This window comes from Caenorhabditis remanei, chromosome II (assembly GCF_010183535.1).
Source record: "Caenorhabditis remanei strain PX506 chromosome II, whole genome shotgun sequence".
NCBI lineage: Eukaryota > Metazoa > Nematoda > Chromadorea > Rhabditida > Rhabditidae > Caenorhabditis > Caenorhabditis remanei.
In genome coordinates this window covers 3204400-3219998 of record NC_071329.1, presented here as the reverse complement: position 1 = coordinate 3219998, position 15599 = coordinate 3204400, and the positions used below count along the sequence as shown (strand labels likewise).

Sequence of the window (15599 nt, the reverse complement as noted above, 5' to 3'; positions counted from 1 at the left end):
CGACAGTTTTCTCTCAAGAGAACTTCCTGATATTCGTTCGAAAATGAAGATTTTCATGGTGATTTCTTTAGCGTGGAGCTCATTTGCATTATAATCCTATAACCCATGTTTCAGATCCTTCTCCTCGCTCTCCTCACCATCTCCACCGTCTCCGCCTTCACTGACACCGCTAGAACCGGCATCGTGTGCAAGACTCATCAAAACTGTGGATTCTCGGCAAGATGCATCCAAGGACACTGTATGCCTGTCCCTGGAACGTGGGCTGGAGTCCCACCGTACGACTGTAGCGAATGTCCTAACTACAAAGATTGTCTTTCGGAATATGGTTGCCCCATTTGATATTGATTCTGATTTGATAATTGGAATAAAGATTTATGAGCATTATTACCAGTTAGTTCTCACTAGAAACACGTCAGTCGGGCTCTGATAGTCACCAAAAACGCGTCAGCAGTAAAGTTGACACGTGGAACCTCAAAGCGGTGGTGCTACTAAAAAGTATAGATATTCGGCTAAACAAGACTTGTCCGTACTGTATTCCTACTAGTTCGTGACATCTCAACAAACGCGCCAGCTCACGGAAATCGCGCCAATGATTCCTAGGCCATGGTGGGGCTTTCTAGACCACAGATCACCACTGTGCACCAATGGCCTAGAAAACTCCTTGGTGGCCTGGCCTAGAAACCCAACTCCCTTCAATATCTGGCACAATCTAGTCAATGGCCGAGGAAATCACCAGTGGCCTAGAAATCTCTCTTGAAACACAGTTTACACAACCTGTCCCTCTGGTGGCCTAGGAACCCAAATTCCACGCCGTGGCCTTGAAAACTCCATGGTGGCCTAGGAACCCAAATCGCCAAGCCATGGCCTAGAAACCTCCATGGTGGCCTAGAAACCCAAATTCAAAGTCATGGCCTAGAAAACTCCATGGTGGCCTAGGAACCCGAGGCAGAGTACAGTAGCATTTTAAGAGACGTGAACTTTTTCCCCAATTTCCAATTTTTTTTTCAAATTTGACCTCCCCCGCCGCGTCACCGTCCCCCATAAATCAATCAATATTTTTTCCCCGCCAATTCATTTTCCTACAGTACTCCCATAGAATTGATTGCAAAATGAATCTAGTCGTCAAACTACTATGGGTTATGTTCGTTTTGATGATGATGGTGACACCAGTCGATTCGGTGGCCGCGAACATTTCGGTGAGTTTTCTAGGCCATTGGGATTCTAGGCCACCACACTGATTTCCATGGAGAAAGTTAGGCCACGGATACCTAAGCCATTGGGTTAGGTGGATTTGTGTTCCTAGGCCGCCAGAGGGATTTCTAGGCCATAAGTCGGGATTTGGGTTCCTAGGCCATCAAGATTTTTCTAGGTCACCGGCGATATCCTCGGCCATTGACTAGATTGTGCCAGATAGTGAGGGGATTTGGGTTCCTAGGCCATCATGGAGTTTTCTAGGCCATAAGTTGGGATTTGGGTTTCTAGGCCATCAAAAGGTTTTCTAGGCCACAAGTTGGGGTATGGGTTCCTAGACCACCATGGAGTTTTCTAGGCCATTAGCTGGGATTTGGGTTTCTAGGCCACCAAGAGGTTTTCTAGGCCATAAGTTGGGATTTGGGTTCCTAGGCCATCAAAGAGTTTTCTAGGCCATAAGTCGGGATTTGGGTTTCTAGGCCATCAAAAGGTTTTCTAGGCCATAGATTGGGATTTGGGTTTCTAGGCCACCATGGAGTCTTTTAGGCCATAATCTGGGATTTGGGTTTCTAGGCCACCATGGAGTTTTCTAGGCCATAGCTTGGGGATTTGTGTTTCTAGGCCGCCAGAAGGATTTCTAGGCCATAAGTAGGGATTTGGGTTTCTAGGCCACCAGTTTCTAGGCCATCGTTTTCTAGCTATGCCACGACGTGCCCTCCACCTGGTCCTCCTCGTCCACCCCTCCTATCGTTGTGCTCCGTGAGCACCACTCGAACGACATCCGGATGACGTCAGCACTCGACGACGTGGATTGTTGGCTTCAGAAGAATTTTCGAATCGTCGGAGCGTTCTCGATTGATACGAAAGGGGATAATGAGACGATATGTTACGGGATATCGACGATCGATGTGAAAGTCGGACAACTGATTGTTGTGATGAGCGAGGGACAGAGTGCACAGAATTGCACGCCGTCGATTTATGGACCGATTCCGAATATTTTGAATGTGAGTGGCGGGAAGTTGAAGACGTGAGGATTCTGAATCTGGCTTCAGAATTTTTCTAGCGTAAAAGTGAGGGGAGATACAACGGTTTGAATGTTTCGGAAAAATCTGAAAATTCCCTAATTTTGACATAATGTAACTCTTTCAGATGTTGTCTGATTTTATCGATTTTTACCTTATTTTGTAGATCAAAGTTGAATCTCCATTTTTGCAGTTGATAATTTTTAGGCAAAACCGTTCCCTAGCGAGTTACAGCGCCTTGAAGCACATGTGGGCTCTCATTTGGAGCTACAGTACTCCCCCAAGCAATATCTCTCTAGGGACCGCCCGTATCAAAAAGTTGTCAACCACAAAAATGGAGAACTAGGTTTGATCTACAAAATGAAGTAAAGATCATTAAAATCGAGCAATATCTGACAGAGTTACATTATGTCAAAGTTGGTGAATTTTCAGATTTTTTGGAATAATTTTTTTCCGAAAAATTTCAAAACGTCTTTTCCAGATAAAAATGTTCATCGACGGCACACGGAACTCATCAACACGCCGCATGGAACTCGCCTACCGTAACCCGGGCGGTCATCTCGGCGTCCAATTTGAATTCCATCGTCGTACGGTGATTTCGAAGATTCAGAAGACTGTCGAGCATATGCTTCGACTCAATCGTTTGTCGTACGCCCCCCTGTCTCTGCATCACTTTTTCACGCCTACAGTATACCTGCCACCTGCCACGTGGCAATATCAGAAAATGGAAGAAAAGAATGGGAAGACGTCGGATGATGATGGGGATCAGTGGTCGATATCGTGGCTTCTTGTGTTGTCTGTCATGCCAATGATATTCTTTGGCGTCGTCGTTTCATGCTATATTGTTATTCAACCGGTAAGAGTAAGTGCGCTCTATTGGACAATTCATCACAGCTAAAAATAAATGGGCGGAGCCAAAACGTGGGCGTGGTCAAAAAGTGGCCGGTGTCAGATTTTCGTCTGTTAGGCTCCGTCCACTTTTAGGCCACGCCCACTTTCGAAAAGAAGCAACATGATATGACGTTTCTTGTTAAACAATGCTGTTGCGGCAGAATTTATTTTAAAAAGTGGGCGTGGCTTGTTAATTTAGGCCACGCCCACTTTTATATTATATTGTCATTCAACCGGTAAGATTAAGTGCGCTCTATTGAGAATTCATCACAGCTTGTATAAGCCACGCCCCCCCCCCCCCACTTTTCATTTTGAATTTTAGCGGCACTAATTTTCTTTTTAATCCGGACAGTCACTAACTTATGATCCGTGCGGTCCTTGCAAAAGTGGGCGGAGCTACTCTTTATTTCATCCGGAATTCAGACCACGCCCACTTTTAGGCCACGTCCACTTTTTTTTCCATTTTGAACGACGGGCACATCCATTCCGCACGTTCCCCGAGTTACATTCGTTCGGAAAAGTCGCAAAAAGTGGGCGGAGCCTAAATGTGTGGGCGTGGCCTAAATATGTGGGCGGCGTCAGATTTTTGTCTGTTAGGCTCCGCCCACTTTTAGGCCACGCCCACTTTCGAAAAGAAGCAACATGATATGACGTTTTTTGTTAAACAATGCTGTTGCGGCAGAATTTCTTTTAAAAAGTGGGCGTGGCTTGTTAATTTAGGCCACGCCCATTTTTATATTATATTGTCATTCAACCGGTAAGATTAAGTGCGCTCTATTGAGAATTCATCACAGCTTGTATAAGCCACGCCCCCCCCCCCCCCACTTTTCATTTTGAATTTTAGCGGCACTAATTTTCTTTTTAATCCGGACAGTCACTAACTTATGATCCGTGCGGTCCTTGCAAAAGTGGGCGGAGCTACTCTTTATTTCATCCGGAATTCAGACCACGCCCACTTTTAGGCCACGTCCACTTTTTTTTCCATTTTGAACGACGGGCACATCCATTCCGCACGTTCCCCGAGTTACATTTGTTCGGAAAAGTCGCAAAAAGTGGGCGGAGCCTAAATGTGTGGGCGTGGCCTAAATATGTGGGCGGCGTCAGATTTTCTTTCTGTTAGGCTCCGCCCACTTTTAGACCACTCCCACTTTCGAAAAGAAGCAATATGATGACGTCTCATGGTAAACAGTGCTGATGCCGCAGGATTGATGAAAAGTGGGCGTGGCTTGGTGAGTTAGGCCACGCCCACTTTTTTTCGGACGATTCTGACGCAAGGTTACATCCAGTTCCGAAAACTTTACGGAAATTTCGGAATTTCCGATTTCTGTTCCGCGGAAAAGTTGCAAAAGTGGGCGGAGCCTATTTTGGCCACGCCCACTTTTGCAATTTAGCCGCACTGTTGTTTTCATCCGAAACACAACACCTTGGATTGACTAAACCGTGCCGCAAAATTGCAAAAAAAAAAGTGGGCGGAGCCTATTTTTCTGCAATTTTGCCGCACAAAACAACAAAAAAGATACGAAAAACCCTGAAGAGGGTAAAAACGTGCGGGAAAACTGCAAAGAAAGTGGGCGTGGCCTATGAATTCCCAATTTTCTGTCCTGGAGGGATGGCCGAACTCTTTGGTGGCCTAACTTTTCAAATTCCTAGTCCCCCCACTAGGAATGCGAAAAGTTAGGCCACCACAAAGTTCGGCCCCGCCCCCAAAATTATCGATTTTTATTAAAAAATTGCAGCGCGGCGGTTTGACGTACACAGACGAGGAGATTGACTTCACAATACAAGAAGTGGATAGTGCGAGTCGCGTCAACGTGCCCCAGCCGATGATGATTCACTCTTTTAAAACGGCACCCATATTCTATGCTCCTGGAGCCTCCACGTCTTCTAAATCCACGACGTCATCTGAAGATCATACGGCTGTGGAGCCCCAGCCGCCACCAGAAGTTGCTCCAAAAACTGCGATTCCGTTGGAAAAAGAGCCGGAGCCCACTGTCGTGGTTCCATCTGAAGAGAAGTCGACGCGGACGATGCGGCTCCCAGTGGCTCCGCCCCCAACTTCATCACCACCACCACCACCACCGTCGGGTCATCAGAATCCCAATCTGACGACGACGACGTCGACGGCGGGAACGACGGAGACGTTATCGTTGAGAACTGGAAGGGATTGAAACGATTGAATGAAGTTTATCACAAACAAAAAAATTGAATAAAATGAGAAAAACAGAAGAGAATTACCCAAAAAAAATAATGAGAAGATCAGAGGGAAATGGATGGATGGGGATTCAGAAGTTTTCCGAATTCTGAAGGAGAGGATTCAGAAGACTGGGGAGAAATACAATTTACAAGATATATATAATTATGGAATTCCGAAGTAAAAATTCTCGTGTTTCAGATTCAGAATCTCAAAATTTGACGTCAAAACTTCAGAATCTCAAATCTTGACGTCAACATCCAGGGTTTCGGATTCAGAATCCCCAATCTTGGACGTCTGACGTCGTTTTTTCAGATTTCGACGCTGAAATTCAAAATATGGAATTCCGACGTCAAAATTCACGTTTTTCGCATTCAGAATCTCAAAATTTGACGTCAAAAATTTAGAATTCCCACTTTTCAACGTCAAGAATTCAGAAAAAAAACTCTATTTTTGGATTCAGAATACCAGAATTTGACTTCAACATCTCCAGATTCTGATGGAAAAGTTCAGAATCTCAAATGTTGAATTCAACATCCTGAAGCTCACGATTCAGAATCTTGGCATCTGAATTCAGAATCCCCAACAGTGGTGGGCGCGGAGTGAAATTAGTGACTCTCCCCGTGGCGGCAGCGGCCACAGCGCGGGGGGAAGAGAGCGCGAGAGAGCGCGCCCCACCATTGCCGACAGCGAGAGACGCAGACATTTCTCCTCCCCCCGTGGATTTTGGAGTGAAGCTCAGCTTCACTCGCGCCCACCACTGATCCCCAATTTTGGACGTCAGTTTTCCAGATTTTGACGCTGAGATTCAGAATTTCAGAAAGTTTACGTCAAAACTCCAGAATTCCCACTTTTCAACGTCAAAAATTCACAATACAGTACAATTTACAAAACTAGAAAAATCAATAGTCATTACAAAAATCGTGGCGAATTGGTGTTCGACGGTCCGCCTCCTCCGTCGGCCATCATCTCCCGAACAGTTCGTCGGACACAACTGTCTTCCCACGGTGTCGGCACGTGTTCCGTCCCGTATTTCGACATATTCTCCAGAAGACGTCGTCGTTGTTTTCCCTCGAACGATTCGATGAATTCACGGTCTTCCGTCGGTGGCCACAGTTCACCGTCGCCAACGTCTTCAGTGTGAACACGGAGTTTGATGGCTGGCACGACGCGAGAGCACTGTTTACCGCTGATTGTGGGAAACGCGCTGAGCAGACCCGTCATTTCGATGATGGTGACTGGATGACTCTGGAATTATGATATTCAGATGAAAATGATGAAGACGTGGGGGAGGATTCTGAATCCGTTTACAGAATTTACAGAATTCAGTGATTTTCAAAATGAGCGTTGCAAAAAATTTGGGCATAGGTTCCCCCTACGCGTGACTAAATGCGCTCTATTCATAATCTTATGAAAATGTCAGTTTTCTTATTAAAAACTGTCATTTTCACAAGATTACAATTAGAGCGCATTTGCCACATTTTGGTTTGTTTGCTACAGTAATTTCTGTCTATCTAATTATAAGTATCTCCAGATGTCCAGATGTTCATCAAGACCAGGAGAACATGTTATCTGAACATCTGGATATACAGACAGACGTTTTGTGCAAACTTTTCAGCAAATCCGGCGGTTTTTGACTAAAAATGAGTCCTAGATAAGGTTTCCATCGATCTTTCGGTATGTCTGTCTCTCAAGACGTCCAGATGTCCGGATGTCTGGATTTCCCTTTTTTCAACTCTATATGATGTTCGAAATCGTCAAATTCCGCGTTTTTAACTCACAAATCGCGAAAAATTTGGGCATAGGTTCCCCTTACGCGTGACTAAATGCGCTCTATTTATAATCTTTTGAAAATGTCAATTTTTCAATGAAAAAAGTGTCATTTTCACAAGATTGTAATTAGAGCGCATTTGCCACATTTTATATTGTTACAGTAATGTCTTGTGAATCCAGACGGCCAGAAGCCCAAAAATATCATCAGAGCTCTGTATGGACATCCGCATGAATCGGCACACTCGAAAGTGGTCAGTGCTCTCTGGTGGCCGAACTTTCTCTATTTGGGTTTCTAGGCCAGCGGTTGCAAGCTGGAAAATTCTTCCAATTTCAAGTTCACAATATCCAAATTACAATTTCAGGCCGTCGAAATCTGGAGTTTTGAATTCAGATTTCATTATACTGAATCTCTGAATCTCGAAAACCTCAGATTCAGAATTCCGAAATTTCAGAATTTTAAAATTTCAGATTCTGACGATGTTAACTAGAATCTTACAATTTCGGATTCAGAATCCCGACGTTGAAGCTCCAAAATACAGAATCCTCACGTCAAAACTCTTTTTTTTTTGGTTTTCGGAATTTTCGACGTCAAGATTCAGATTCCCAGTTTCAAAAAACACAGAATTCAGAATCCTGAAGTCGTCAAAATTCAGAATTTTAAAAATTTCATATTCTGACACTGATAACTAGAATCTTAGAATCTCGGATTCAGAATCCCGACGTTAATCTTTACAGAAGCTCCAAAATACGTCAAAATTCCATTTTTTGCTTAAATTTCCAAAAAAAAAACTTCAGAATTTTTTCGAAGTCAAAAGATTCAGAATCCCGACATCGTCACAAATTCAGATGTTCTCCACAGTACCGTTTTATAAAGCGTACTCTCCGTCACTCGACACATTGCATCCTCAATCGGTGTTCCCGCATATCTCTTCTCAGTCACCGGATCGCTCTGAAATTTTCGAAATTTTCCATTTTTTCAGAAAAAAAACGCGTCAACGGTGCGCCAGCATTAACCACTAACCTCCATCTTCATCAAAACCATTCCTCGATCCATTTCGGCTCTCGCCAGGATTTCGTCGTTCTGCTCTTTTGTCATGTACACGTATTCTGAAAGAAAATACAAAATTGCTATTTCGCGTCAAAGGTACGCCAGCGCCGACATACTTATAGCCACAAGATTTCGTGAGAGAATGAGATCGTGTTGATAGAAATCAAGAAGACGTTCGATGAGATGGAAGACGTTCATCGAATTGCCGTAGAGACACTTCTCCTTGTTCACTTTCGCATCGATATACGTGGCGACGGCACGAAGATGATAGTCGAAATTGAATGTCATGAAACAGACACTGTCCTGTAACTATCTCGAATCGTTAGTGGGTGGGAGAAAAACGAAGGATTACTGTAATCACAGAAAAACCGCAAAAAAATTGGGCATAGGTTCCCCGTACGCGTGACTATTCGCGCTCTATTGATAATCTTCTGAAAATTTCAATTTTCCAGCGGAAAAACTGTCATTTTCACAAGATTATAATTAGAGCGCATTTGCCACATTTTGGGTTGCTACAGTAATCCATGTCTATCTATTTATCGAATCTCAACCGATCTTGAACTACTCTTTTGGCGTCTCGTGTCGAAAATTGGTTTTTCTAAAGTGTGCCTGGCGCACCTGTGACGCGTCTTTTCAGGCAGAAAAACGAGATTTTCGAGTCTGGCGTGACTTTTGGCGCGTTTTCAGATGTTGAATGTCCAAAAGTTCGGCTTTTTGAACTCTATACGTCATTTTGAGTCAAAAATTGGATTTTCTGAAGTGTGTCTGGCGCACCTGTGACATCTTTTCAGGCAGAAAAACGAGATTTTCGAGCAAAAATTATAGTTTTCGAGTCTGGCGTGACTTTTAGCGCGTTTTCAGATGCTGAATTTCGAAAAGTTCGGCTTTTCGAGCGCCATACGTCATTTTGTGTGAAAAATTTGGGCATAGGTTCCCCCCTACGCGTGACTAAATGCGCTCTATTCATAATCTTATGAAAATGTCAGTTTTCAAATAAAAAACTGTCATTTTCACAAGATTATATTTAGAGCACATTTGCCACATTTTGGTTTGTTACAGTAATCTTCGTGTATCTATATATAAGTGTGTCCGGTTGTCCAGATGTCCATCAAGATCATCAGATCTGTTATCTGGACATCTGGATATACGGACAGACGTTTTTTACACGAAATTTTCAGAAATTCGGTAGTTTTCGACTGAAAATGAGTCCTAGATAACGGTTCCATCGATCTTTCTGCCTGTTTGTTTCTCAAGACGTCCAGATTTCCAGACTTTCTGATTTCCTTTTTAATCTCTCTCTCTCTCTGTCGGTCTATTCGTCAGAATATCCGGATACGTCCACTATACCTAACCTTCAACTGTTTCGCCGCCAAATGCAACTCTTCAGTCTCTTTCCAATACAACGCCTCCATTCGATCGACCATATAATAGTCGGCGGACGACGATTTCGCCCGTTCATACATATAAAAATTGACAACAAACTCGGGCATTTCGTATCTCAAATCGGCGAAAATCACGCCACCGTCGAACGCTTTAAAGAACACGAGGTACGGTAGATCCGTGTAGACATTCGTGTTCGTCGTATATCGATTCAGAACTTTCGATCGACGATTGCATTTTTCCACTTGAAACTGGATGAAACCGTATTTTTGCGTGAAATAGTGTGAGAACTCCTCAGCGTGTTTATACATGATTGGAGCGATCGCCGCTGGTTCCATTCCAGATTCTTCGTTATCCAGGTCTTCCAATTCTTGGGCGACGTCTTCTCCTTTATCGATCGATTGTTCTCTGCAAAAAACGTGGATTTTAGAGGTTTTTCGATCCGAAAAAGGTGAAATTTCAGTCAAAAACCAAAAATCCTTAATGTCCGCACGGTTGATGCCCTCCTTTTGATCGCGGACAGAAATTGATCTGGTGGCCTAGAAAACTACAACCAGTCCTCGTGATCTACATAGCGGAATTCAGCTCGTCGAGAGCTTTCATAAAAGTACCCACAAGCCATGGTTCCGTGCAGGCTGGGTCTCGCCACGAAAACTACAGTAGTCCTGCGGATTATTGTAGTTTTCGTGGTGAGACCTGAAATGCTGCAAACCTAGGCTTGTGGGTACTTTTCTGAAAGCTCTCGATGAGCTGAATTCAGCTATGTAGATCACGAGGACTAGTTTTGGGTTTCTAGGCCCAAAACTAGTCCTCGGAGGGCATTGCGAAAAAGTGATTTTCAACAATTTAAGTGTATTTTCAGTCAGAAATTCCGATTTTTGCCACTTTTTCGTTCGCTTTAAGTCAATTTTCTCTGCACTAACTTTTCCGTCGGTTTCCTGCTCAAACGTCTCGTCAATTTGCTCGCCGCGTTCATCGTAAAACTGAACATTTTCTCAATTGGCCCGGATTCGGATGGTTTTGACGATGGAATCGAAGAGGATATCGAGTTGTGACGAGAGTCGAATGGCATTGGAGACACTGGTGGGTTGACTTTCCACGAGCGACGCACTTTTCCGTACTGAAAATCATTAAAATAGCGGTTTTTTTGGACGATTGAACACAAAAAATGGGTCAAAAACGATAATGACGGCCTAGAAACCCAAAACTAGTCCTCGTAATTTACATAGCTGAATTCAGCTCGTCGAGAGCTTTCAGAAAAGTACCCACAAGCCTGGATTTGAAGCGAGTTGGGTCTCGCCACGAAACCTACAGTAACCCGAAGGATTACTGTAGTTTTCGTGGCGAGACCCAACTTGCACGGAACCATGGCTTGTGGGTACTTTTTTGAAAGCTCTCGACGAGATGAGTCTGGCTGGATAGATATGAAGGTTTTTGTCCAATTTTCTCCTCACCATCCGCTGAAAATTCTCATCTCCCGTCATCATCTGTTGTCCTCCACTTCCCCCCGAATCCTCCTCCTCGTCATCCTCCAAATCGCTATCCACTTCCGACCAATCCTCGTCCAACTCATCCCTCTCAAATAGCTCCTCCCCTTCGTGCCGTTGCTCATTCTTCACCACCATCTCAGCCACTTGCACCTCCACATTCTTCTCCGAATACTTGCGTTTCATCAGCTGTTTCGTCGTCTTCGCCTTCTGAACCTCATAAATCTCCAGAAATTCTTTAAGGGGCTCCTCGAGCATCGATCTGATATCAGTCTCCCGAACGACCTCATCAAAGAGCTCTCCAGCTCGGCGTGGAGCATCTCGATTCCATTCAGAGCGTAGGAAAAAGGGCGTGCGGATCTCATGGAACTTTTCAGCGGCCAATCCCAATTTCAGCTCTGTTTTCCTCAAAAACTCTCCTTTCCCTTTGAAAATTTCAGATTCATTCGCAATAACTTGTGAATGAACACTTTTCACCGATTCCCCATAAATCGAGGCTCGTTTCGATGTTCGTTCAGTCATCGATCCGTTATCCTCAATGGTATGATGATCGTCGTCGTTGTGGTGTTGGTGGTGATGAGAAGACGGGCGGTGTCGAACCACCGAAGACGTGGATGACGTCGTCGGCGGTCCGCCGCCACACTTCTTCGCTAACTTCGGTGGTCGAATGAACATTAGAAGCTCGTGTTCGGTGATAATCGGCGATTTTCGAGTCATCTCCACGTGGCATCGATGCACTTTTTGGATGAAATCTAGTTTCGTTTTGAGACCGCTACGCCAGCGGAGAAGTTGCTCGTAGTGCATTGTTTTGACACAATCACTCTGCAAAAAATCGCGTTTTTAGCTCACAAACCGTGTAAAATTTGGGCATAGGTTCCCCCTACGCGTGACTAAATGCGCTCTAATTGTAATCTCAGGAAAATTTCAGTTTTCCGATAAAAAACTGTCATTTTCACAAGATTATAATTAGAGCGCATTTGCCACTTTTTGGTATGCTATCCTCGTTTATCTATAGACGTGTCCTGATGTCCAGATGCCCACCAAGATTATCAGAACTGTTATCTGGACATCTGGATATACAGACAACCTTTTTTGTACAAAACTTTCAAAATTTCGGCAGTTTTTGGCTGAAATTGAGTCTTAGATAACGTTTCTACGAGCATCTCGACATCCGGACACACAGACCCACAGACAGACAACGTTACCATTTCTCATTTTGTTGTTTCTGTGTGTCCGGACGTCCAGATGTCCAGATATCTCAAGAAATTTTCAAAAAAACTATTTTTTGGTGATTCTTGCCTTTCAAAATGCCTTCCTGCTTATCTGTGAGTCCAGATGTCCAAAACGCGAAAAATTTGGGCATAGGTTCCCCCTACGCGTGACTAAATGCGCTCTATTTCTCATGAAAATGTCAGTTTTCTTAATAAAAACAGTCATTTTCACAAGATTACAATTAGAGCGCATTTGCCACATATTACATCAATGAAGATGCAAATCTATCTGTGAATCTAGATGTCTATTCTGTGATTTTCAGCCAATTTTTCCGCCCTTTCTTCCAATTCCGCACCTTAAACAATGTCTTATTCCTTCCCATCGTCTCCTGCAAATCCGGTTGTCTATACATTCGGAAAAAGATGTTCGAGCACTGCGCCTCCTTCATATACGCCGGCGGTGCTTTATGCTCAATCGGGAACTCTTTCGAGATCAACGTCGTCGGATCCGTCCAAATCAGCACCTCGTAGTCGTACTCGTGTATCGGTTCCGTGTGGAACGGCGACAAATGAGTGATGCCCATTTTGTGAAGTCCAATCTCACGGAGAAGACGTGACTTGGCGTTGTGGAATCCGACGATTCGATTCATGCAATCGACGGCTTCTTGATGAATGTTCGAGTGATAGTTGTAGAAGTAGATCGTCATGAAGTCTCCTTTCAGGAATGCCATCATTATACGTTGACGTGGACAATACATTCTTTGTTGGACCAGTGGACTGTATTTTCCGTCTGAAAATAGAAAGATGAGGTTCCGCCCCCTTCTGTCTGTTTATCTGTAAATCCAGATGTCTGGAAATTTGCAAAAAATTTGGGCATAGGTTCCCCCTACGCGTGACTAAATGCGCTCTATTCATAATCTTATGAAAATGTCAGTTTTTTAGTGAAAAAAAAAGTATTTTCACAAGATTATACTTAGAGCGCATTTGCCATATCTTACTTTTCTACAGTAATCCATGTCTATCTATTTATCGGATCTCAACCGATCTAAAACTATTGGATTTTCCAAAGTGTGTCTGGCCCACCTGTGACGCGTCCGTCTTTTCAGGCAGAAAAACGAGATTTCCGAGCAAAAACTATAGTTTTCGAGTCTGGCGTGACTTTTGGCGCGTTTTCAGATGCTGAATGTCGAAAAATTCTCAAAAAAACACATTTTTCGGTGATTCTTGTCTTTCAAAATGTCTTCTTGTTTATCTGTGAGTCCAGATCTCCAAAACTGTGAAAATTTGAGCATAGGTTCCCCCTACGCGTGACTAAATGCGCTCTATTTATAATCTTATGGAAATGTCAGTTTTTCAGTGAAGAAATTGTCACTTTCACAAGATTATAATTAGAACGCATTTAGACAGTCATTTTAGTTCACTACAGTAATCTGTAGATGTGTCCGGATGTCCAGATGTCCATATAAACAAAACTATATCTTAATGGACATCTGTATGAACAGACAGACAGACAGACAATCTTCTAAAACTCAGAAAATCCCATTTTTCTCGAAAAAAATCGGTCTGAAACAGTGGAGGAACCAAATTTTCTGTCTATCTGTCTGTCTGATTATCCTGATGTCCAAATGTTTGTACCTATCTGTCTGTTGAAATCTATTCAGATGTCCATCTGTTTAGACGAATGACCGTATGCCTCTAAACTCAAATACTGCCGATTTTCAGTAATTTTTCACTAATTTTTCAATTTTTTTCACAAGTTTCCCCCATTTTTCTCCCTTATTTTGAAAATTCGTATCTCTGTGTATCCGGATGTCTCTCCGAAAACTCACGCAAATGCGTCGAAAACGTGTGTCGCATCGCATCGACATCGGCTTTCGTCCGGATATCATTCTCACAAAACCCGTCGAACACATTCTTAATACAGCTGACAAGAATGTATTCCTCCTGATTCTGACTCTCATCCACTCCACAATCCTCTGTCATCGCGTGGAACGGATCAGTGGTGAGAACTTCGAAGCGTCCGTCATGGGAATTCGTACCGAAAATCGATAGATTCGATTCTCGAAGCGAAATCACACCGCCGTGACTACTGTCACTTTCATGTTTTCTCAATCCACACAGGAATACCCTCTCCCGAATCGCCGACTCGTTCGTCGACAACGCGAATTCCAGCCGATTACGTATCTCGAAAAGCGCCGGAAGGCTTGCGTGCTGAAATTCGAATCGTATCCTCTGCTTGATGACACTATTCGTCTCGCCCTGTTTTGACGCCACGTAATCCAACCATTTGATGATACTATAGGCGTTCTTGCGATTCATGAAATCTTGACGGCGGAAACTGAAAACTCTTTTTTCAAATTTTAAAGATTTTCTGAAAGGAGGGGGGGCGGGGCTTACTTCGCATCGTTATTCGACAAACTCTGCTCGATATCCTTCGCAATCGATGGCATCCGGGCTGCAGGGGTTCGTGGTTGAGGTGGAAGTGGTGGGAGATTCGGAAGATGAAGTGGAAGATGTGAGTGTGGGTGGACGACATCCAGGCTTCCAGGACCATGCTGTAACTGAGGATGGGATTAGATGGGGGTGATGATGTGATGGACATCAGGATATCCAGATGTACAGACTGTCAGAAAACTGAAAAAGTGGGATATCCGGATACACAAAGACGCACAGACCGCATTTTCGTTGTCTGTGTGTCCGGATATCCGCATTTTTGACAAAAAATCGCAAATTCGGAAAAACATTTGGGCATAGGTTCCCCCCTACGCGTGACTAAATGCGCTCTATTCATAATCGCATGAAAATGCCAGTTTTTCCAGCGAAAAAACTGTATTTTCACAAGATTATAATTAGAGCGCATTTGCCACATTTTGGTTTGCTACAGTATGCATTTTTGACAAAAAATCACAAATTCAACTGAGAATGGGGTTAGATGGGTGATGATGTGATGGACATCCGGATATCCAAATGTGCAGACTGACAAAAAAAAGAGAAAAAAATGGGACATCCGGATGCATGCGAGTGCATTAAAAATATTTGTCTGTGTGTCCGGATATTCGCATTTTTAATTTTTTGGGCATTTTTTGACCAAAAAAAAGCACTTTTCCAAACAATTGGATATCCGGACACACAGACAGACAAGCTAACGTTTTGCTCTATTTCTATGTATCCGGACATCCGGACGTCTAGATATTTGGCTTGATGCAAAAAAAACATTTCTGTCTGTCTGTCTGTCTGTGCATCCGGATGTCTCACTTCGAAAAATTTGGGCATAGGTTCCCCCCTACGCGTGACTAAATGCGCTCTATTCATAATCTCATAAAAATTCCAGTTTTCTTATTAAAAACTGTATTTTCACAAGATTATAATTAGAGCGCATTTGCCACATTTTAGTTTGCTACAGTA

General features: G+C 43.5%; 2 protein-coding genes across 2 annotated transcripts; both read left to right on the top strand.

Moving 5' to 3' along the window:
- Positions 1–43: 43 nt before the first annotated feature.
- Positions 44–339, top strand: GCK72_004260 (uncharacterized protein; the record flags this gene model as incomplete). The annotated part of the gene is made up of 2 exons (XM_003091836.2): positions 44–58; positions 115–339. 2 exons carry the CDS (start codon positions 44–46, stop codon positions 337–339), a joined length of 240 nt encoding a protein of 79 aa, XP_003091884.2.
- Positions 340–1976: 1637 nt separating this feature from the next.
- Positions 1977–5272, top strand: GCK72_004259 (uncharacterized protein; the record flags this gene model as incomplete). The annotated part of the gene is made up of 3 exons (XM_053724574.1): positions 1977–2195; positions 2695–3069; positions 4841–5272. 3 exons carry the CDS (start codon positions 1977–1979, stop codon positions 5270–5272), a joined length of 1026 nt encoding a protein of 341 aa, XP_053588768.1.
- Positions 5273–15599: the final 10327 nt, after the last annotated feature.